Source organism: Haliotis rubra, unplaced genomic scaffold, assembly GCF_003918875.1.
Source record: "Haliotis rubra isolate DU_JTF1 unplaced genomic scaffold, ASM391887v1 Scf1, whole genome shotgun sequence".
NCBI classification, from domain to species: domain Eukaryota; kingdom Metazoa; phylum Mollusca; class Gastropoda; order Lepetellida; family Haliotidae; genus Haliotis; species Haliotis rubra.
Window position 1 is genome coordinate 7,607,209 of NW_025764891.1, and position 25,097 is coordinate 7,632,305.

General features: G+C 39.5%; 2 protein-coding genes across 5 annotated transcripts in view; one reads left to right on the plus strand and one right to left on the minus strand.

Moving 5' to 3' along the window:
* The window catches only part of LOC124278499 (PAN2-PAN3 deadenylation complex subunit pan3-like), a 44,770-nt gene extending 26,728 nt beyond the window's left edge, over positions 1-18,042 (plus strand). Inside the window, 11 exon segments of the mRNA XM_046714243.1 lie at positions 720-752; positions 755-877; positions 1,390-1,506; positions 2,465-2,626; positions 3,091-3,268; positions 3,649-3,736; positions 4,397-4,536; positions 10,634-10,763; positions 10,963-11,027; positions 11,228-11,366; positions 12,121-18,042. Coding sequence (XP_046570199.1) covers positions 720-752; positions 755-877; positions 1,390-1,506; positions 2,465-2,626; positions 3,091-3,268; positions 3,649-3,736; positions 4,397-4,536; positions 10,634-10,763; positions 10,963-11,027; positions 11,228-11,366; positions 12,121-12,270 — 1,325 coding nt within the window. The 3' untranslated portion in view covers positions 12,271-18,042.
* Positions 18,043-18,971: 929 nt separating this feature from the next.
* The window catches only part of LOC124278659 (hsc70-interacting protein-like), a 73,067-nt gene continuing 66,941 nt past the window's right edge, over positions 18,972-25,097 (minus strand). For 3 of the 4 annotated variants that reach the window (XM_046714464.1, XM_046714528.1, XM_046714596.1), the window contains 2 exons: positions 20,545-20,805; positions 18,972-20,232 (listed from right to left, as the gene is read on the minus strand). In XM_046714464.1, the coding sequence (XP_046570420.1) occupies positions 20,227-20,232; positions 20,545-20,805 (267 nt within the window). In that variant the 3' untranslated portion in view covers positions 18,972-20,226. The remainder of the gene's footprint in view (positions 20,233-20,544; positions 20,806-25,097) is intronic. The other variant, XM_046714665.1, reaches the window with a different exon arrangement.

Sequence of the window (25,097 nt, forward strand, 5' to 3'; positions counted from 1 at the left end):
TATGAGACAAATCTTGAAGTGGTGCCATTTGCTATTTACAGATTTTTGTCATATATATTTTTTTTGGTTTCCATGGAAACGATTAGGACTTAGTCTCAAAAGGGAGGGTGGGCTTGTTTCCGGAGCACAACTCGAAAAGCATTCAGTATCTTTTAACAGAACTTGACAGATATATTAGGCAAATTTTGAAATGGTGCCTTTTGCTATTTACAGATTTTTGACATTTATATATCTCATGATTTCCATGGAAACAATTTGGACATAGTTTTAAAAAAAGTGAAGCTGGACTTTAAGTAACTGTCAGATGATTTGTTCTTTCAAATATGTGGGGGCCGGGGGGATATGCCATCTTCTGATGACTCTTGTTTGAATGTGACTTTAAAACACACGAAAAAATTAATGTGGGCGAAATATTGCTTTCATCCCAGTCTTCCTGTCATCAGCCTGTAGCTGTGTACTGATTTCAGGTTAAAACTGATCTCCAGTCACCAAATTGATTTGGTGCTCAGGCTTAGTGGCTTGGTAGATGACATGGCATTGTACCCCAACTGTGTGGGTTGTTGTTCACAATATTGTCTTGTCCAGACTGAACTATTTACAGGCGGCCAACAGATTAATCATGTTAATGGAATATTGCTGAGTACTATATTAAACAATGAGCAAACAAAACAAAGGTTGTCATTGTAGATCAAGCAGTCATACAAGTACTTTGTTTTCAGATGTACCGACGGAGGTGGACAACTACCACAACCTGTTCCCCTGGAGCCACCGCCCACCACCCAGCTCCCCAAGTCCAGCACCTTCACATATCCCACCACCTGCTACAAGGCTCTCAACACCAAAGATGGACTTACATACTGTCTTAGGAGGGTTCATGGTGAGCAGACATTTAACCAGATTAACACCCTCCACTTGCACTGCGTGTGATTTTATGTATCTTTGAATATGTTGGGTTTTTTTGGTATATGTATGTTAGAAGACAAAAGGACTTAAATTGTAATATTAAGCTGCATGTTTAGATCCACATCTACTGGACAGAGCAAATTAATTGCTTTGGTTCAAAAGTTTAACGTAATAGACTGTGTGATTCAAAAGTTCCTGTCTGTCATGCAGACAGACAAACCCCAGAGCAAAGACCTGTAGTCCGAATCATATTTTGACATGGAAGTTCCTGTCTGTCATGCAGACCTGAGACAAATACAAACCCTGAACAAATATCTATCCACGGGCATACAAGTCTACAGTTTGCAAGTCTATTTCGATAATTAAACTCCCGGTATATTGTTTTTTTGCCATAGAATGACATTTCAGAGGCTATATATTACTCTAAAAAGCTTCCAGCGTTTTACAATGTTTCGGACTTGATTGTGCAGTTGATTTGTTTTTCAGGCTTCCGATTGGCTAACGCAAAGTGTATGCCGCTGATTGACATGTGGAAGAAGATGTTTCATCCCAACATTGTGCAATTGAAGGAGGTCTTCACCTCTAAAGCTTTCGGTGATAACTGTAAGTGCAGTAACCCACGTACCTTTTGAACAGCATCTTGTGCATATATTAGTTCATCCTTGACAATCTCCAGGGTATATGTTACGATAAATCTCCACTATACCCTGGATGCATCTACGTCTTGGCCCGATGACTTTATTACCTCCCTTGGCTGGCTTTTTATCCCATCAGTTGTCTACGCTGGGAAGTTGAGTGTACCAATCACAACTCACTTTCGCTTCTTAAAAAATCTAACCGATTAAACTTGGCAACACAATTGATGCAGAGGTACTCTGAAGAGGTAGAAGGAGTTCTTGCATATATATTTTTTTTAAAGTTTGTCTGTATGATTTCCCCTCAAACCTGAGTCGCACTGTGAACAAACCTTCGCGGCTGCGACCGCTATCTTTGTTGGCACTGGAAAGCTCGTAACGGCGGCTTAGCTGATTGGCTACTGTGAGAATGTGGAGCCAGCAAAGGGAGATAATAAAATTATAGATGCATCCAGGGTACTTGTGGAGATTTATCGGAACATATACCCTGGAGATTATCAAGGATGTTATTAGTTAAATTTGGAGAAAGGCTTCAGTTGTATTAACTTACACTTCATGACTTTGGTGTTTAGCCATTTTCAAGACATTGCAATTGAAATAATCTTAGCTGTGGATCCTATTATCAGCACAATGTTTATGTTTGATCGGTGCATTGAAAGAACCCTTTAACTTCCAAGTTGGGTATATTGCCACATGAATAAACAAGTTGAAATAAACTTGAAACAATTTCCTATCCATGATTGTGATGGATTTATTTCTTTGTTGAAATGAGCTTGAATTAAAAACCTTACAAGGTCTCTAATGAGGCAGTCAAGCAAATTGTAACCTTTTTAGTTGGTTTAATTACCATGTTTGTTTATACAGTGTTGACATTCAGGTTGATTATCAAGAATGATTGATGGACAGCATTTTATGTGATGTTTCAGCTATTATCTTTGTGTATGACTACTTCCCTGGAGCCGAGACCCTGATGTCACGCCATTTCAACACACCGCCCACAATGAATGGTTACAGCAGCCCCTTCCAGGGTGGGGAAGGGCCCCCACCAGGAGCAGGAGCTCGCCCCTATAGTGCTGGGAAAGGGACAGGTACATACTGCCATGTTGGTGATAACATTCGGAACAAACCAGTTTGGGGTGCACGGTTTATGGATATTGATCTAGTTTGTAATTTGTGTGGCTCTGTCTGTTTGAGGTATGTTCATATTCAACAGTTTGATTACTTTCTGCTGATTTGCACTGAATACGCCTGCCAAAGGGGGTACACAAGCTACATGATATAGACTACCAGTTGTCTCATTCTGAGAGTGTGGGTTTAAATCCTGAATGGAACTCTATCCCCAAAAAGTACTAAAATCTGTACTTTCTTGAGAAAGAAATATTATGATTTTCATTGGTAGATGTATAATGAATATGAACTAGTATTTTCTCCAATGTTAGAGTTTTACTTATTGATTTGAATGTATCATGTATTACTGCATTATATTGTGGCAAGGTCTTACTAATTGTTACTGTGATGCAGAAACTAAATGTTGCGACTTGCCTTGTTCCAGGAGCAAGTGCCAACAACTCTGGCATGAATGGCCCTCGCCAACATGCTGGCCTGCTGCCCGAGTCACTCATCTGGACCTATGTCGTCCAGCTGAGTTCCGCACTCCGTGCCATACATGCCACTGGCCTCGCTTGTCGGGCCCTAGACCCTACCAAGATCCTTGTCTACAGCAAGTCCAGGTAATTGGGAAATGTGGCTTATGTTGATAGATTCTCCAAGATTTCCAGTGCAGCTTTCGAACTCATTCGCTATATCAGTGTATGGCAAAATAATAACTAATAATTAATTGAATGTTCTGATGAATTTTTAAGATTTATGGTAATTGAGTTATAGTCATGATCAACAAATTCTCCAAGATTTCCTGGTGCAGTGGGGTAGCCTAGTGGTTTAAGTGTTCGCTCGTCACGCTGATGACCTGGGTTTGATTCCCCACATGAGTACAATGTGGGAAGCCCATTTCTGGTGTCCCCTGCTGTGATATTGCTGGAATATTTCTATAAGAGCTGTAAAAGATTCCTTACACAGTTAAAAGGTGCATCATCACTGTCTATATTTCCAGGATGCGGCTGAACTGCATGGGGATTATGGATGTTCTGACGTTTGACAGTAACCAGGCCAACCCACTTGCTTTGATACCACACTACCAGGTAAGAAGCGCACTCAGCGCACCCAACCCCCTCCACTGGAGGGGTGGTTTAGACAAAGGAACCGAGAGAGAAGAAGATACATGTGTTGCTTCATGTGAATCCACCGTCGTGATATTGCTGGAATATTGCTAAAAGTGGCATAGAAACGTAACTCACTCATGTGAATCCAACACAAATGTTTTATGTTCTTCTTTGATACACTGTGTGAAGCCCATTTCTGGTGTCCGCCGCCGTGATATTGCTAAAAGCAGCATAAAACCTAACTCACTCACTCTTTGACTGGCATTCCAGAAGTTGAGAGAGGTGAAGAATGAGAACAGTTTTTATGGATTTTAAGTATTCTGTTTTAAAATAAAATGCCTATGATAAATAATATTTCTTGTGGCCTAAATGAATTCATTGGGAGAAAGATGTGGAATAGATATGCTTGATTATATAGTTGTATCAGATTGTATTTGTACATGGAATTATGCAGGATATCAAACAAAACCTCTGGGAAAAATTGGGTAAAGTATTTTTATTTTTTATGTTTTTTTATGTTGTCAATTCTAATAAACTGAATTTTTTACTGGCATTGGCTGCAGACTTGTGGCTGAACTGGCCACTGGACAGGATTAGATAAATCCCTAATGTAGTTCCCAATGACCATGTGTGTTCCAGCAAGAGGATCTGGTTGCCCTCGGACGCATCTGTCTGGCGCTTGCCTGTAACAACATCATGGGGGTACAACGAGATCACCTGCCGGCAGCCATGGATCTTGTTGCCAGGAACTACTCACCTGACCTGAAAAATCTCATCTTGTAAGTAAAGGTCTGCAGTATGGGGGTTTGATAGAAATACTGTATTGTGATACAAACATATAAACTCACTCTCCTTCAGTGGCGGTGGGGTAGCATTGTGGTTAAAGCATTTACTTGTAACTCGGAAGACTCAGGTTCGATTTCCCACATGGGTACAATGTGTGAAGCTTTTTCAGGTGTCCCCAGCCTTGATATTGCTGGAATATTGCTACAATCGGAGTAAAACTAACTCACTTGCTCACACTCTCTTTCATCTGCCCGAGGCAAGGCAGTGAACTGACTAGTATCAATCCTTGCCAAACTCGGTTTCAATTTTGAGACTCGATTGAAGTGCCACCAGAAGCTAATATATCCCTGTCTAAGACGCCATGTGTTTGTGGATTCTAGAACAACACTTTAGCATGTTGATACTCTCTGTGGACGTCCGGTAAGCATGGTTTCTGCATCATGTAATCAACTGAATCTGCATGTTCGCCAAGTTCATGAACAATTTTGTTGCGCAATTTTAATTAGACTATGCACAGTCCTATAGGTTTAGTCAAAATACCAAAAACTCAGAAATTCCATCCTAGTTCAGCAAAGGTGGAAACTATACTTTTGAAGCCAGTTAACTCCCTTGCTTAAGGAAGATGTTTTGTATGTTCCATAGTAGTGTTCTTTGAGCATGTAAGCATACATTGCTAGAAACACTGAAATATATTTGTTGATCAAGAAATAATTTATTTTTAAACTTATCCTATCTCACGACTTGTACCTCTCTCTCTTGCTTCGACTTTTAGTGGAACGACTGTAAACTTTTTTCCATAGGCCTACTTGTCCATTCGCCCGTGCACTCCATGCTGCTCTCCTTAATTAGCTTCCTAGTTCCTAATAAAGCTTGCAGCATGCTCCACTAATTGCCCACTTGACTACCTTGAATGATCATTTCTCTTTCTTGTCGCACGACGGTGTGGACGTGCTGTATGTTAGGGACATTATTTCACCCTAACATCATGGGGAAAACTGATAATCAATCAAGGAAAAGGAAAGTTTGTGCTCAATGCAAGACGAATTATTTGTCACTCGACCCTCACTCGTCTTGCAGTGACTGTATTGAACAATGTAACTGGAACAAACGATGTGGCAAGTGTAATTCACTAAAAGATGATCATTTTAAGGCCTAACTTCGTGTTTGCTCCCGGAGAATTGTCGATAGGGACAGGAAATCAACAGAATCTGACCCTACTCCCGCCAAGTGTATCAAGTTACAGCGACAGAAAATCGTACCTTCACGCAAGAGAGAGATGTCTGTGGTTCAAGAGGATTTTATGGACGCTTCATCAGATTCTTACTTATCTGAGGACGTTCGGCACCTATTACGTACGCATCAATCACCTCCTTCCATAGCGTCAGATCACTCGCGGGTGGTTGTGATCGATAATTCTTCGTTGCCTGTCCCATCTACACTACCAGGGGATCTTAGATCGACACAATCATCATCCAGATCATCGGTACATATCCCCTCGACTGTCTCAGTTTGTTTGGAGCCTGGCCAACTGCGTTCAACCAGCCAACTGTCTCTCCACAGTTCATTGAACCGGACGGAGCTGGCTACAACAGCATCGCCGGGGGACGTTCATCATGAATCAACACTTCAGGTTTCATCACCTAATCGCCGATCCAGATCGCCACAACATTCTAGATCACAACAACGATCTAGATCACCTTCACAATCCAGATCACCATCACAAGCCCAATCTAGATCACCGAATCGATCCAGATCACAGTCACGATCAGAGCACAACTACGATCCACATCACCTAACTGATCCAGATGACCAAACGGGTCCAGATCACAACATCGAAGTAGATCATCGGACCGATCCAGATCACCGAATGGATCGAGATCAGCGAATGGATCGAGATCACAACTTCGAATCAGATCACTGGATAGATCCAGATCATAGGGGTGGGTATTGCAGAGAATATTCATATTGCGATGCGAAAGCATGTATTGCGATATGCATTGCAATATATTGCATGAAGTATTTTTAAACAAAAAACTACTTATAATCGAGTTACTGCTTGATTTATAGAGCAAAAACACAACAAAATCACTATGCTTGATTAAGCTTTAATAACAAATTTTAATCATGATAAAATAAAAATGTGAATAATATTTGGCACAAATGAAACAAGGAAATATCCGAAGATTTCCGAGTGTTACGACGTTTTCCGAATGCATGTCAAAATACCGGTTTTCGATCAGCGTATTGCAATACGTATCGTTTTCATGTCGGAATCGGTAAATACCGGTAAACCGGTTATATTGTGCAGCCCTACCAGATCACCTAGCCGATCCAGCTCACCAGACCGATCCAGATCACTACATCGAAGTAGATCATCGGACCGATCCAGATCATCTAATCGATCCAGATCACCAAATGGATCCAGATCACAACTTCGAATCAGATCACCGGACCGATCTAGGTCACCTAACTGATCCAGATCACAACATTGAAGTAGATCACCAGACCGATCCAGATCACAACCTCGAATCAGATCACCGGACCGATCTAGGTCACCTAACCGATCCAGATCACAACATCGAAGTAGATCACCAGACCGATCCAGATCACCGAATGGATCCAGGTCACAACCTCGAATCAGATCACCGGACCGATCTAGGTCACCTAACCGATCCAGATCACAACATCGAAGTAGATCACCAAACCGATCCAGATCACCGAATGGATCCAGATCACAACCTCGAATCAGATCACCGGACCGATCTAGGTCACCTAACCGATCCAGATCACAAAGTAGATCGACGAAGTAGATCACCAAACCGATCCAGATCACCACCGAATGGATCCAGGTCACAACCTCGAATCAGATCACCGGACCGATCTAGGTCTCCTAACCGATCCAGATCACAACATCGAAGTAGATCACCAAACCGATCCAGATCACCGAATGGATCCAGGTCACAACCTCGAATCAGATCACCGGACCGATCTAGGTCACCTAACGGATCCAGATCACAACATCGAAGTAGATCACCAGACCGAATGGATCCAGATCACAACTTCGAATCAGATCACTGGATAGATCCAGATCATAGGGGTGGGTATTGCAGAGAATATTCATATTGCGATGCGAAAGCATGTATTGCGATATGCATTGCAATATATTGCATGAAGTATTTTTAAACAAAAAACTACTTATAATCGAGTTACTGCTTGATTTATAGAGCAAAAACACAACAAAATCACTATGCTTGATTAAGCTTTAATAACAAATTTTAATCATGATAAAATAAAAATGTGAATAATATTTGGCACAAATGAAACAAGGAAATATCCGAAGATTTCCGAGTGTTACGACGTTTTCCGAATGCATGTCAAAATACCGGTTTTCGATCAGCGTATTGCAATACGTATCGTTTTCATGTCGGAATCGGTAAATACCGGTAAACCGGTTATATTGTGCAGCCCTACCAGATCACCTAGCCGATCCAGCTCACCAGACCGATCCAGATCACTACATCGAAGTAGATCATCGGACCGATCCAGATCATCTAATCGATCCAGATCACCAAATGGATCCAGATCACAACTTCGAATCAGATCACCGGACCGATCTAGGTCACCTAACTGATCCAGATCACAACATTGAAGTAGATCACCAGACCGATCCAGATCACAACCTCGAATCAGATCACCGGACCGATCTAGGTCACCTAACCGATCCAGATCACAACATCGAAGTAGATCACCAGACCGATCCAGATCACCGAATGGATCCAGATCACAACCTCGAATCAGATCACCGGACCGATCTAGGTCACCTAACCGATCCAGATCACAACATCGAAGTAGATCACCAAACCGATCCAGATCACCGAATGGATCCAGGTCACAACCTCGAATCAGATCACCGGACCGATCTAGGTCTCCTAACCGATCCAGATCACAACATCGAAGTAGATCACCAAACCGATACAGATCACCGAATGGATCCAGGTCACAACCTCGAATCAGATCACCGGACCGATCTAGGTCACCTAACGGATCCAGATCACAACATCGAAGTAGATCACCAGACCGAATGGATCCAGATCACAACCTCGAATCAGATCACCGGACCGATCTAGGTCACCTAACCGATCCAGATCACAACATCGAAGTAGATCACCAGACCGATCCAGATCACCGAATGGATCCAGGTGACAACCTCGAATCATATCACCGGACCGATCTAGGTCCCCTAACCGATCCAGATCACAACATCGAAGTAGATCACCAAACCGATCCAGATCACCAGATCACCAGATCACCAAATCAAGCCAGATCGCAACTGCAAACCAGATCACCTGTTCGATCCAGATCACCTAGGGCTCTACAAGGATCGTCGACGGCTACGGAAGCGCCTCTTCATACCCTTGTCGACCGCTTCAAGAACTGAGGTTTCCGGACCACATTGGCCTTCTGGATGCGTGCCATGATCCTGCGAGCCTACACCTTTGCAGCGTTGCCTCCTCCAGCCGCTTCCAATCTTCATGAGGCTCGTGCACTAGCCTCGATGATGGCCCTCCATAGCAACTGCTCCTTGACCACTCTCATAGAAGGTTGCTTCTGGCGTTCTGATACAGTCTTCTCTTCACATGACCTGCGGGACCTGTCTGTCACGGATGTCCAGGGACTACACCAGTTTGGACCTCTTGTACTGGCTCAGCAGCTTACATCGGCCCAACAACGCAGATGAAGGACGGTTCCGCATTCGCGTTACTACTTCCTTGTATATACTGAATAAAAGTTGAACTGGATCTCAACCCTTTGTTCTCATTATATGAGTTTACTTCACTTGGCCTCCATACCAAGGCATCGGAATACGGCCACCTAGTTTGGCCCTATGGACCTGAGGCACAATCAGTATGACGATGCAGAGGTGTTCGACATTCATGCTTACTGACCTCTACTCCAAGGAGCAGTTACGTCAGTGAAATGTGACACTCCCGAATTCCAGTGGATTTCGTTGCGTTCTGCCTCCAAAGTTGCCAGGCTCATCCTTTGACTAAGCTTAGGCAAAGGGTCGATTTGATGCTGCCCGGAACTGAACCCTTGGAGATGCCGAGTTGTGTTTCTCTTTCACCCGCCTCGGTCGGTGTTTGAGGGGCCTTCTTGAAGCAGGGGCTGGACCGATTCTAGTCACAAGACTTTAATTACGGGGATACCTTGCAAATCGTGGCGAGGCGAGGCTTACTTGCCGAGTTGCGTCCCTTGTCTTGTACAAGGTTGCGGCCGAACTCCACATTGCTCGGGAGCACCCATCTCCCTGGGAGTCGTTGTGCTTAGTAAGCCAAGGGGTTCCGGAAACCCACTACAAGCATAGGAGTTGCGTGCATGCGTAACAGGCCTCCCTTGTACATCACTATCTACGGTTGTCATCAGTCCACACAGCTCCAATACCAGCTGTTTGCACTGTCCAGACAAAAGGGTAATCTGCGGCCCGCCGTGCAACCGTGGGATGAGTGCAAGTCGTGAGATAGGATAAGTTTAAAAATTTGGAAATTTTAATATAAATTGTATATTTATATACTTATCCTATCTCACGCGATGGATGCCCGCCCAGCCTCCCCACGACTCAGATTACAACGTTGGCTCCAAGATGAGAATGATCATTCAAGGTAGTCACGTAGGCAATTAGTGGAGCATGCTGCAAGCTTTATTAGGAACTAGGAAGCTAATTAAGGAGAGCAGCATGGAGTGCACGGGCGAATGGACAAGTAGGCCTATGGGAAAAGTTTACAGTCGTTCCACTAAAAGTCGAAGCAAGAGAGAGAGGTGCAAGTCGTGAGATAGGATAAGTATATAAATATACAATTTATATTAAAATTTCCAATTTTGCTAGTTGAAATATTTATAGCTAAAATATTACCATGCTAGACTCTTGATACTCCTCAGAACTATTGTAATAGTACTAATTATGCCGAAGTCATAACACTCACCTGGTAAACGCATGGTCCTAATTTGTTTGAGCATGTAGTATTAACCCCATTAGCACTGCACAATCCGTTGTAAACCCTTGTTAGTTAGATTGTGGATTGTGTTCTTCAGGTATCTTCTGACCAATCAGAATAGACCAAGAAGTATCAATGACGTGATGCCAATGATTGGAGCCCGATTCTTTACTCAGCTTGATGCTGCTCAACTTCGAACAGATGTGTTGGAGAATGAGTTGGCCAAGGTAAATACATGTGTGAAAAAGAGTCCTTTGTCCAGTAATTATTCCAATAAATGTGTGGAAAGTGTCCCTTGTCCAGTAATTATTCCAATAAATGTGTGGAAAGTGTCCTTTGTCCAGTATTTATTCCAATATTGCCTCATTCCCTTGGTATTTATTATTTAAAAGTATACATGCTTACAGTTCTCTATTGTTTTTGTAGGAAGTAGAAAATGGCCGCCTATTCCGTCTGCTGGTGAAACTTGGTGCAATTAACGAGAGACCTGAGTAAGTACTTATCTAGTACTGTTGTTGAGTGATGTGTGCATTTCTGTGATAAAACATAAAATGCTATAAAGAATGTTCTCATAATTTCAAATAGAGAAGTGTTATAATTACATAACAATATTTAAGAAGCATTGCATGTAAAGTGTTTGTGTCAATAGTATTCTTGCTCTCACACACTGCAATTGGTCTGAACCACCCAGGTTCAACATGGATCCAAGCTGGTCAGAAACTGGAGATCGCTACATCTTGAAGCTGTTTCGTGATTACTTGTTCCACCAAGTGGATGAGAGTGGTGCACCATGGATTGATCTTGCTCATGTCATTCAGTGTGTCAATAAAGTAAGTGAAGATAATGGCTTGCTGTATGGGATTACTTCCATGTGCTATGCTGCTATAGACATTACTTCACTTAAGGAATGTCATTTTCATGTGATAAGTCCAGGGCCCCATTTCACAAAGCTATCGTAGTGCTACGACTGTCTTAAGTCTATGCTAAAGTATGGGAGTTATGATCACCTTAGCGCTACGATCGCTTTGTGAAACAGGGCCCTGGATTACTTCGGATGAATATACCACAATATTTCATATCCCATATTTACCAACATCTAGTCATCGAGTTTGGTAAATCCATGGTTACTTATCACAAACCTAATGTTATTAGTAAAGGTTATATTGCTCCTTACATTCAAATAATTGGGCTAACAAAGGAGTCTAAGAAACACTTAATTTCCAACACAGGTCAAAGTTTGTTGGTGTCATATCCGATAAAGTAAGAACTGGTTGACACAGAGTCAGTATACTGTGTCTAAGTGGAGTACAATATTAAACTGAACCTTGGTATCTCATTGGACTAGTACTATTTAAACTAGCATTAGGCTTGACTACTGCAAGCAAGCACACAAGCACACACGCACACAAACCCTTTTCACCTCTCCTGTACATGCTCATGGGCTTCACTACATTGGTAAATATTTTAAGACCTGCATAATTTTGGACTTACCTTCATCACCAATCTTACATTTAATACTGTTAGATGTGGCGTTTACCTCACTTTACCACTGGTCATCATCCTCTCCCACACATTGTGTTACAGGTTGATGCAGGTGTCCCAGAGAAGATTTGCTTGATGTCGAGAGACGAACAGAGCATCCTTGTCGTGTCCTACGCTGAAATCAAAAGATGTTTTGAGAGTGCTTTCTCTGAGCTGTTGAATGCCGGACACCAACCGTCCCCATTCTCATAGCAAGGGGGAATCCTGTGAATGCAGCCAAACGCCATTCCTGAGGCAGCACACTCGAACAAAGGAAGAGTGCTGCGTTTTAGTCAGACTATATCAATTCAGTCATATTTGTTTGTGGAGAGATCTCACCAAGTATTGAAGAATATGTCTATTGTATTGCTTTCTGATTTCAGAAGAAAGCGATTTTTCTTTATACAGAAAGCATGTTTTCCTTCAAGATAAGGGCTTATCTCTGTTTATATATCAATTGTCATTGTACATCATGAATGTGTATAATGTAGGACAACAGATTGGCTGCCTGGCAATACTGTATTTATACAATGATCATTTTTTAAATGATTTAAAATGTAACTGTATATTTATCCTGTGCTGGTGGCTGCAGATATGAAAAGAATCTTGCCCCCAAAACTGATGGATAAAATGAAATGTAGAGTCTTCTTGTTGGATGAAACTGCCACATTAATATGTGAATAGACTCATATATCACATCGATGAACATTTCATGTACATAATCGTTGTATATATAAAAAGTACTTCATATGTCAGATGTGTTTACCATACTTCATGGGGCGTCCATCCAATTTGGCCATGACAATAGTGAATGGACAAGGTCTAAGACTATTTAAACAACGGGAGTATGCTATTAAAAACATAGTCACAAAAAGTTTTAAATTTTTGAAGAAGAGTCTCAACATTGTTTCAAATTGAAATAAGAATTGGTCGATGGTGCAAAAAAATGATTTTAGGAAGATATTCTGTCAGGGTAAACCAGGGTGGAACATTGGAGTCTTGTAATGTTTATAGCGATTCTGAGAATGCAGTTTGATGATTGAATGTGAACTTGTTGATTATTGCTGAGGTTATGGTAATAGGAACTTATGTGGAGTTCATTTCATCAGTTCAATCTGTTTTACAATTCTCAGTTCAAATGGGTCTGTGTGCAGCTTGTTCTAGTCACTGATTTGTGTCTTCTCTATCAGGGGCGGTCATAGTTCAGTGGTCGATGGCCTTTATAATGTTTTGTTCACTCTTTCAAAAAGTAATTGGTTTAAAAAATTCTGGTTTCCACACTGGTGATAAACTTTGGAAAGTTTGAGCTGGCAAATGGGTAATTTAATATTCGTGTTTGGTGTTTTGCCATCAGTGGTCTTTGTTCAGTGATGTTGAATTATGAATTTTAGGTTACTTTCTATTTTGCTGACAACTAATGGCTAAGCATACTTAAGGGAACATTGTTTTGTGACGGTGAATATTAAAACTGTGTGCTTATATGTAACTTGATCTCGTACAGACATGATATTGTAAATTCAGTTGTTAGAGTTTTTCAACAAGTGTAATATTACAAAAGAAATTCTGTAATTTGATCCATCCTCCATAGCAAATTTTAGAAACATAGAAGTATTTTTGTAGGTTTTGTCAAGAAAATCATGATCCAACAATTATTAGTATTTTCATCAATTTTGTCAGGGAAAATCTCAAGCTGTGATCAACTTTGTTTAGCATTGATTCCTGTTTAGGATTCTCCTTTCTGTCTCATTATTTAATGAAAATATTCTGATTGTGAGATCCTGTATTACTTGTTTAAGTTATTGAAGAAAGGTCTATCCATTCTGTATAAATGAACATTGGTTTATCTGTGGCCTAATCCACTGGTACACACTACATACAATATGGAGGTCTGTTACAGGACAGGGCGGTGGGGTAGCCTAGTGGTTAAAGCGTTCGCTCGTCACACCAACATGGGTACAATGTGTGAAGCCCATTTCTGGTGTTCCCCTGCCGTGATATTGCTGGAATATTGTTAAAAGTGGCGTAAAATCCAACTCACTCACTCACTGTTACAGGACTCTTCCTTTCAAGAATGATTTGAGGTCTTTCAGTACACTTCTGCTGCTCAGTTTTCATCTTTGGTATTTTCCTTGTATTTGATTTTCGTGCTGTTTGCCGTCCATGCACTCAACAGCCTTCTGTCCAGCTTGTGGTCAAGGACATACAGAACTCTCTCTCAATCTACTGGTAAGAGGTCTAACTTCTGTTTGGTGAAGTTTCTTATTTTTTATTTCGTATGTGTTAGAAAACTTGACCATTGTTGGGAGGTGTATAATTATTACAATACCAATATCAGGACGTTGACTGGTGACAACATTCCAGGAAGCTAAGGGTACAGGGTGAATTGGACTGGCTAGCTTTATCACTAGGTAGATCTGATGGGGATATTTCTTGTTGTATTAACCCCACTGACATGGCCTTAAGGTGTATAAAACTATTATCACACACTAGCGATAATCCTGTTATCAGAATGCAGTGTCATTGGTATGGGTTTCTGAAGATTGTAGATGTGCACATCATGCGTGATAAGGCTCAGTTGTGAGGAGGGCTTTGAGTAACTGAGTAACAGTCTTACCATGTCTGAATTGACTTCATTTAGAGGAAACAGGTAGGTCTACAACAAAAATATCTCAATATAAATTTTGTTGTCTACTATCGTTAGATTTTTTAATGATACAGGAAATTGGAATATTGGTAAAGGAAGGCCGTGGGGATTAAAGGGTTAACATGCATACACACTGTATATAGATGTACACTTGTGTCACAACTATGTAATACCTTGACTTGCATTCGGGCCCACTTTCACTCAAGTTATACCCATTCTCTGTAGGACATGTGATTATTGTTGTGGCTGTTTTTCCTATGGATTGTGGAACGTTGAATTTTTCTTCGAAGTCAGATTCTTATATTTTGAACAGATTTTTCAATTGCCCATTTGTGAATTATTTTGTCAAATTCTAATGTTTCAAATGATCTTGATTTTTTTATTGGTATTTTTGAAAGTGGTTTCACAGACAGCTGTCGTATCAAATGAACAGATGGTTTGGGAATGTGGTGCGAATTGTTCTAAGTCAGTGTAGATTTTTTGTGTCTAATCAATTTCGAAAGAAAATTCTGATTATTATTTTTCAAATTTAGAGAGAAATGGTTCCAAATGCAATGAATTTTGTGGAAACGATATCAAAACATATGAATTATTTCTTGGAAAGTATTTAAAGGGTTTGTAATAATTAGGATGAAGTGTAGTGCGTACTGTCGTATGAAATGTTTTGTCGTGTCTGTGGCTATAGAACCACAAGTTGCCAATGAAATGTTAAATGTGTCTGATAGCATTTCAGTGACAGAGCTTATCATGGTGTCGTTCATTTCTAAAGGTAAATCATGCTTTCATTACTATAACAGACTACATCAAAATCATGAACTTATATTTTACATTGCAGCTATCAGTATTTCATTTCAATTTTAGTAGTCACATTTTAAAATGGCAGTCATTCATTGATTTTAACAGGAAACGATGTTGTTGCAGTTCCCTTTGGGATACATTAGAGTTGATACTATAAATACCATCTCTCCATAGTTGCAGTTGTTGTTTGTGCAGATTATTCAATGAAACATGACATGAACTCTTCACATTTAATGATTATAGTGCTGATTTTGATGATAGTTCTATAATTATTTCAAATGGTATTTTTTTCTCCCCGTAAAGTGATCGTATTGGTTGAGTTTATTGACTATTTCATAGCCAGATAGCCTTTTTTCTGTAATTCCAGTAATTTTCTGTAGTCTGTATTCTGAATTCCAGTGTGTATTTGATTTGTTTGAATAGTTGCTATCCAAACCTGTACTGCAGAAGCTTGGTTTGGGCAGAGTGACAATATTCCTAATTAGGGCCATTAAGTTATGCTGCTGGGCCCTGAAGAAGGATAAGTAATCTAAGGCACTAGGGGTGCTGGGGAGTACTTTTGAAGAGCCCTGATACTGCGTATGTAACCTCAGGTATCGTGGGCACTGGGGAAGGGGGCATCCCCATGGGTTACCATGGACACCGTAACAAGGATGCATCATCATTTGGCAGGGTTTGTTGGGACATTACTGACCTCGCTTAGGACTGTAATGTGTTCAGTCCTGTCAGAAGATATGTAGCCATCATGCCTGATTATCCCAATTATGGTATACTGAGTTAGGGCTGTTCAGGAAAGCAACAGTGCCCCGATATGGGATATTTTACATTTTGCTCAGTCTCTGTGGAGCATGATGTTCAGCAGAACCAGCATGTCTTAATTTGAATAGGGCAAACAGTAGACTGTATTTGACTGCTGTATGTAGATGCTCCTTACTGATCTGTCAAAATTCTCCGTACCCAACGTAATATTTCTGTCAATACTTTCATTTTCTTGTGATCAATGATTTCATTGTTTTGGGGTGACAATCAGAACCTATTTTCTGTTAAGTCTTGGCCAAGACTGTAAAAGTACATATATCATACGTGGCATGGTGGCACTATGTGCCATTCAGTTTCATGATGGATCCATCATTAAGAGTAGGTCATTCATGAGTGAAGAAATTGCACAAGTACTTCTCAGGAATGGAGCAATAAGACATCTCTTCATTTGCTAGCGTGTTGATCAATTTGATGTTACATCAGTGAACAGACCTACGGTGCCAAGATTTACAGAGTTAACCCTTTCACTTCTAAATCAATTTTTTATAAGTAGCTTTGGTTTAGATCACTTATATCATTGTGATAAACCCTTTTCTTGTCAAATTGAAAGCTCTATTTGAAGGTCAAGTTGAAGGTCATGGAGTGTTTTGTTATTGACACAGCATTTGACCCGGGGTCAAGGTCAATCATCAAGTATTACAGAGCTAGTCCTGGCCTATGCATAGGTCACTTATATTGGGTGCCGGGAGTTATCTTGGAAATCCAATTGCATTTTAGTGCTAACTTATGAATGTGTGATAGGCCATGACATGAGTGTCTCTGAACATAGTGATGAGCTCAGGAGCATTTTATCAGTATGGAATTGAGTTTGATTAGTTGGTTCTTGTCCTTCATCTGTTTAAATCCATAACATATCAGCTTTGGAATGGTGCTAGTGAATGATGGAGTGATCATCATTTCATTTTCATCACGACGAGTTGACAGTTTGTCAGCTTTGTGGTCATTTGTGTACTCGAGCTAAGTTTTTGTGAACAAATATATCTCTGGACTTGACATTATGTCATATGCTCTGATGAATGCCACAGAAAAGAATCCCAGTTATTTTAATTGGAAAGTAAGGAATTATGTTAGCACATGTTGATTGTATAGACTACTGAACACAGCAGTTGATTTCATTTCATTGTCATGAGTATGGTCCAAGCTCAAATCACCTGGAGAGAAGTGTCATGGCCGCTGTAGACTCTAATAGCAGACGTGAGCGTTGTGATCCTTCTGAAAGTAGGGTGCTTTGAATGGGAGTTGTGAGGGCTGGGAGTTAGAGTTAGAAGTTACATCAAACAAAAACACTCAGTTTGCAAATTCTGTCCAGAAAGCAGCTAGCTTTCACAACAAACATTATGTTTGGCAATGTTTGGTAATGTTGGACTTTGGCCCAAAGATTTAACGCTGACTTTGCAGTGATGAAATGTGATGCAAGAAATATAAATTCAGATATGACATGGTGGGTCAAAATATGTAATGGTCACACAGTGTCTGATGTCAGCCCCACCTGAAGTCAGCAGGAAGATCTAAGGGCAGTTAACTCTGATCGAGAAGGACATGGATTGTTGGTGCAGTGTGCTGAGATGCATGGAGTCATGAGTGTGGTAAGCTCTGTAATGTTGATAACTTTGTCCTACGGGGTCTTCAAATAATTTTTGAAGAAAAGATCTGTACAGATTTATTGAGCAATTGTAAAATATGAGATTGTATTTTTATTGAAATAAAGGTAAAAAGTACCTGTATGTATCATGTTTGTTGTTCATTGCTGAATTGTACTGGAACAATCTAATATGCTATAGTTGCTGTAATTGAAAAATGTATACAATGACAGTGTATGAAATAAAGCCCATCCGACTGCTGAGACGGGCTAGATTTCTGATGTACGGTCTCCATGGCCTGGTAAACGTTTTAGATAACATGTTCCATACATCTGAATAAATTCACCATATCTTAAAATCTATTTTTCAAATTGAGTGTTACATTTAGACATTACACATTAGTTAGACCTTTTGAAGTTACCAGCCGTGATGTCTGGCTGGGTTTTGTCTTATTTCATACACTGACAATTAGTAAGATTTGTTAATGAGAGTGGTAATGAACTAACATTGAAATGTCAACGTAGATACGACAGTTTTAGGCATCTTCAACACTGTGCTGTTTTTGAGAAACTATAATCTGTTATGCAGACTGTCAAGTGGGGCGGTGGGGTAGCCTAGTGGTTAAAGCGTTGGCTCGTCACGCCGAAGACCCGGGTTCGATTCCCCACATGGGCACAATGTGTTAAGCCAATTTTCTGGTGTCCCCCGCCGTGATATTGCTGGAATATTGCTAAAAGCGGCGTAAAACTAAACTCAGTCAGTCAGTCAGTCAAGTAAATGTTTGGTCTTTCTATAATGAAGCATACAACTTTATGGATAACAACTTCTTGTTTATTGCATGAAGTGACGTTTAGGTGTAGATTCTTACACTGTTATCACTCTGACAGATGTTAACTGTGGTACCCCATGTTGGGTCTGGTTGGTTCAGAGACCAAATCGTCTGTATCCATGTTTAAACTGCCAGACAAGTATTATCAGCCACACACACACCTGCATGCATGTCATTATGTGTGAACAACATGTTTAAATATCCCAGAATGGATTGCAAAAACATGAACGGACATGAAAACAAGTGACTTCAAGGATTTTGTTTATTTTATTACAAACGTTGAATAGTGAACTACTGAACATCATAGATGCAAGTCTAACAAGGAAACTCTAATACAACCAACAGCTACACAGTAATACACCACATTTCTAGGAAATATATTGGGATATATATATACAACTTGAATGTGATACATCTGCTACAGAATACCTTCATATAAAGTGGCGTACAGTAGCAAAATGAAAGCATATGGTGAACTCACTATATTTTAGTAGTATATTTAGAACAAAATCTAGAGTCACTAATTAAACAAGATCTACATGGATAAATTATGTTGAGCTTGACCGGTTTGAAATTGTGACAATTATTTGATACAATACAAACTGACTCATTTAATTATTTCAACAATACAGACAACAGACAATATGATTAATGAACATTTGACAAATCTGTAAGTGGCATGGTATGTCTTCATTCAAATTATATCAAAATAACAAACCTAAAATAAACATCTATTTGCAAGGAAGAAACAGTCTGGTTTGAAAACAAATCATTACATGTTTTTTAAAGAAAGAAAAGAAATTTTCAGTTTTTTAAAGAACCATGCTACATGACAACCATCAAGATACAAGCTATGTACAAGTATCTAAAACAGCAGCAATGACATTAACATAACAAATATACTGAATCAAAACAAAGTTATGGACCAGTCAATTTTTTCATATTACTTGTAAAGATACTTTACAAACAGGATGGTCCTTAACCTTTTTTTTGAATAGTACAGAGTGTTCTCTTTAAACAATGCAAATTTGATTCATTTTTACTCCAATTGTATGTGAGAATGAACTTCTAACACCAAATTTTTTATTTTTCTTCATGAATTCTTTCTTTCATAGGAAATGTGGAATTACAATAAACAGTTTTACTGAAAATACTGTTGCATACTCATTGAGTGACATGGACAGACGAATATAGTAAAATTGCAGCCATCAAATGCATCATTGTTGTTCATGCATAAATTCAACATCAACTATTTTTAAGACAAAAGGACAAATGAACCAAATCAGCTGAAAAGTTAATATTTTGGACATTTTTCAAAAACATAATATCAATAACAAATCAAAATGCGAGGTCGAAACTTATCTTTAAAATATTCATAATTACTATTAAGGAAGCTCCTTGTAAACATCATTAAGAAACTGTATAAAATCTGCTGATTGCCCATTGTCATTAACAGTCTCCAATAATGGTGGTGCCCATGGACTGTGTTCTTTGAGCGTTTAAGACTGAAATAAGAAAAAAAACACAATATATAATTATTGTAAAACAAACATTAATATTAGATTGTTTAAAACTATTTATATATAAATAACTTAGAAGTGAATTAAACAATTCAATAATATTTATAATTCAGTTGACTTTTTTAAAGTTGTGTTGTGGATTGCATTTGAATCTCCAGATGAGAGTCACTTAACAAAGTAGAAATGTTCTGAAAGGACCGTTCAAAAGGAAAACTGCATTCAAAAGTAACTGAAACACAATTGTCAAGAGAGATCTTTGAAAAACTAATAAGGAATATGATCGTAAAGTCTCCCTACCATATTTGGGCCAGGGAATCCCCCTGGAAATCCGCCTGGAAACCCTCCGCCTGGTCCTCCTGGTCCTCCTGGACCTCCTGCTTCACCACTGCTGCCATCACCACCGCCGCCGCCACCGCCGCCACCACCGCCGCTGCCACCGCTGCCAAACCTGGAAGCCATCTTGTTGATGACAGCCTGCACTTTGGGGTTGTTCTGATACTTGGAGACATTGGCTGGGTTAGCGGCAACATCTTGGAATGCTTGGACAACCTCAGGGTCCTGTAGATATACAAAGTTAAGAATGTGAGCAAAGATACTTCAGTAATTGTCTCTATCACAGGGGACAATTGAAACTACAGTTTTAGCATGTTGTACTGTTACCACTATTTTGTCCTCTCCATTACAGTAATAGCATGTATGGTGTGATATCACCAATATTACAGTTATACCATGCAGGCTTGCAGTATATATCACCAATATTACAGTTATACCATGCCAGCCTGCAGTATATATTACCAATGTTACAGTTATACCATACAGGTCTGCAGTATACATTACCATTGTTACACTTATACTATGTTGGCCTGCAGTAAATATTACCATTGTTACAGTTAAACTATGCCATCCTGCAGTATATATTCCCAATATTACAGTTATACCATGCCAACCTGCAGTATATATATCACCATTATAGGGCCCGTAAGTAGGTCACGGCACTTCGAGAGAGATTACTTTGTTTAGTACTTCTGGTGACAAACAACGTTTTTAGGCAATGGCGATAACACTGTTACATGGGATATGCCGTGGATAATCATACTCGACACTGGCTGTGTGAATCAGAAACCTATGCCATGTAACAGACTATGGACTGCTAAAGCACTAAGGCAATGTTGCATGAACAGCACGTGAATATTTGCCAAACAGATGCAGAGTTGTCACAGCGTCGTCTTCAGGCTGGCCCATTCATTAGTCGAGGTAAGTTTGTTACATGGATTTCTTTGTTTTCATTTAAAGGCTGGTATTGTTTAAGCATGGCACGCTCAGTTGACATGTGTGCAGATTGGTGAATCGTTTGATTGCATTTGATATCTTACAGTGGGATTTTATTGTCCCCCGGAGAGGGGACCTAATAAAATATGGCAGGCAGGTATCCGGTATAATGCATGTGTACCCAAAAAACTGTGTTAATAAATAAAGTATCTTGCAGTTGGAATTATCCAGAAGATAACTTAATGTGCAATGAAAATCCAGGTGTAATTCTAAAAAAATAAATGTAATGAATTAAATAATAATTTAATAATGATGATTATATCCACACTTTGATTGACACCAATATCTCAGAATAGGTGTCTCTCACAAATGTATTCTGTAATATGAGCTTGATTAATATATTATTACAACCCCATTTAGCATTTGGTTATGGTACAGCATGTTCAGTTAAACATAACATCCACATGCTTAATATATCAATAATATCTTGATGTCAACATTGTAAGGAACTGTTTACATTTTATTAAGTATATCATACTTGGTCTCACGTGTGTTATGTATTCTTTTCAGTTGGAACAGATGCACATCTTTAAGAGGAGAAAGAAGGAGGAATAGATTTCTTTATCACCACAATTACCATTGACATCAAGAGCAACACAAACTGAAACAGATCTTCAGATTTCTTTTAACATCTGGTGGTCAAGCAATATACATTGCAAATGAAGAAACAGCAAGTCATTGAAGTGTTGTATATACAGTTATAAAACATATTAAAGACCTACACACCATCCTTTGGACACTTGCTTGAACAGGAAATGCTTGTAACCAGCAAGGTGTTGTGGAAAGTCTTGTGACATCTTGGGACTCTCACTAGTCTCAGATAATTCAGTGAGAATTTAGATGAGTGACCATGAAAGAATATTTGTATTCCAGATGATACTGTTACAGTATTTTTTCAGGTTTAGCATCTGGGAAATGCGAAGAATGTTTGATATGTTATGAGTAATTATGTCTTTGGAATAAAATTGCAGAATAGTTCTAAAACTTGTTTATTGTTTTTTAAGTGTGGATAAAGCAAGCACAAATTGAATGGTTTGGAAGATTTCTGCTTTTAGCCATGATATTGATTTGACAGTAAATATACAAAGATGGATGTAGGAGATTAGATTTTCAGTGTATATAGCAAAGGTTTCCAAGTGAGAGAGTTGGGTTTTACACCGCTTTTAGCAATATTCCAGCAACATCATGCTGGGGAGAGCAGCAATGGGCTTCACACTTTGCACACGTGGGGAATCAAACCCGGGCCTTCAGTGTGACAAGTGTCAACAGTTTAACCACTAGGTTACCCTACAACTCCAGTTTCCATGAAAACAAGAAGACAAAGTCATCAATATCCCCCGCAATGGCAAAATACTCTTCATGATTATGTCTACGAGTTATGATTATGTCAAATATTTAGGTGTGTATATATATAACAAGAGTCATCAGAAGATGACATATCCCCCCGGCCCCCACATCTTTGAAAGAACAAATCATCTGACAGTTACTTAAAGTCCAGCTTGATTTTAGACTAAGTGCAAATCGTTTCCATGGAAATCATGAAAAATAAAAATGACAAAAATCTGCAAATAGCAAAAGGCACCACTTCAAGATCTGACTCACATATCTGCCAAGTTTTGCTGAAAGATATTGAGAAGTTTTCGAGTTGTGCTCCGGAAACGAAACCCACCCCTCCTTTTGGGACTAAGTCCGAATCGTTTCCATGGAAACCGGGAAAAATAAAAATGCCAAAAATCTGCAAATAGCAAAAGGCACCACTTAAGGTTCTGTTTGATATATCTACCAAGTTTTGTTGAAATATATTGAACGGTTCTTGACTTATACTCCGGAAACGAAGCCCACCCTCCCTTTGGGGATTAAGTCCGAATCGTTTCCATGAAAATCGGGAAAAATAAATATGCCAAATAGCAAAAGGCACCACTTTGGCATCTGCCTCACATATCTGCCAAGTTTTGCTGAAAGATATTGAGAAGTTTTCGAGTTGTGCTCCGGAAACGAAGCCCACCCCTCACTTTTGGGACTAAGTCCAAATCGTTTCCATGGAAACCGGGAAAAATAAAAATGCCAAAAATCTGCAAATAGCAAAAGGCACAACTTTAGGATCTGTTTGATATATCTACCAAGTTTTGTTGAAAAATATTATACAGTTTTTGAGTTGTGCTCCGGAAACGAAAGCAATCCTTACTTTTTGAGACTAAGTCCAAAATGTTTCCATGGAAACCAAGAAAAATAAAAATGCCAAAAATTTGCAAATAGCAAAAGGCACCACTTAAGGTTCTGTTTGATATATCTACCAAGTTTTGTTGAAAAATATTGAACGGTTCTTGAGTTATGCCCCGGAAACGAAGCCCACCCCTCACTTTTGGGACTAAGTCCGAATCGTTTCCATGGAAACCGGGAAAAATAAAAATGCCAAAAATCTGCAAATAGCAAAAGGCACCACTTAAGGTTCTGTTTGATATATCTACCAAGTCTATCTGTGTGCCAAGTTTGGTGAAGAAATAGTGAACGGTTTTAGAGTTCTGCTCCGGAAATAGGACTACCACCAATTTCAGTCAGTCGAAATTGTTGCCATGGAAACGCCAAAAATATTTTATTCAGAATTCCAAAACTACCAAAAGGCACCAGTACACCACCAGATCTATCTATGTGCCAAGTTTGGTGAAGAAATAGTGAACGGTTTTAGAGTTCTGCTCCGGAAAAGACAAAAGTGCACGGACGGACGGACGGACGCACGCGACGCACGGACGGAGTCCATTTTAGTACCTCCCGCAAAACGCGTTGAGGGGGATAAAAACATACTTACCAATGAAAAGTTACACTTAATCAATGGCATAGGCATGTGATTCTACATGACATGGAATTTTGTTGAAATATGAAATTCTTTGTTTTTATTTGCTGTAAGATTACAACACTGGTTCATAGCACAATAACCAGTACACATTATTCTTTTCCATTATTTTAAAACATATTGGTCTAACTGTATAGTGGAAAATATGGAATGCCAGTTACCAACCTTGGCCTCATTGGCAGAATATTTGGAATATATAAGTTAGTAAAAATGGGTGAAAAACACTATATTACATGACAAGTAATCATACTCATGCTGCTATCAGCCAGTGTCTGCAGAATCTACAGTCATGGCATAGTATATATGCACATTTAGTTTCCCCATGTATTGATCAGTATATTTTACAATACAGGAAATGTCTTTGAGTGATTACTCCATATTTTGAGTGTATTTGGTCTTGCATTTTTGCCAATTGTGACTTGAAGGTGCTGTGTGCTGCTTCATATTTTGCTTACAGCATAGCAGAACCTCACCCCTGCATAACCAAGAACTAAGTAACACTCATGTACTTTAGATCATAGTACATAGTTCACTCACTCCAAGACATCTAGTACAAAGTGTAATAAATATTGTCCAACAACCAGTTTTTATATATCACCTCTAAAATAATGTTTACATAATTTGATAAATAATTGTTTCATGATGAATATTCATATGGCTGAGGGTTTTC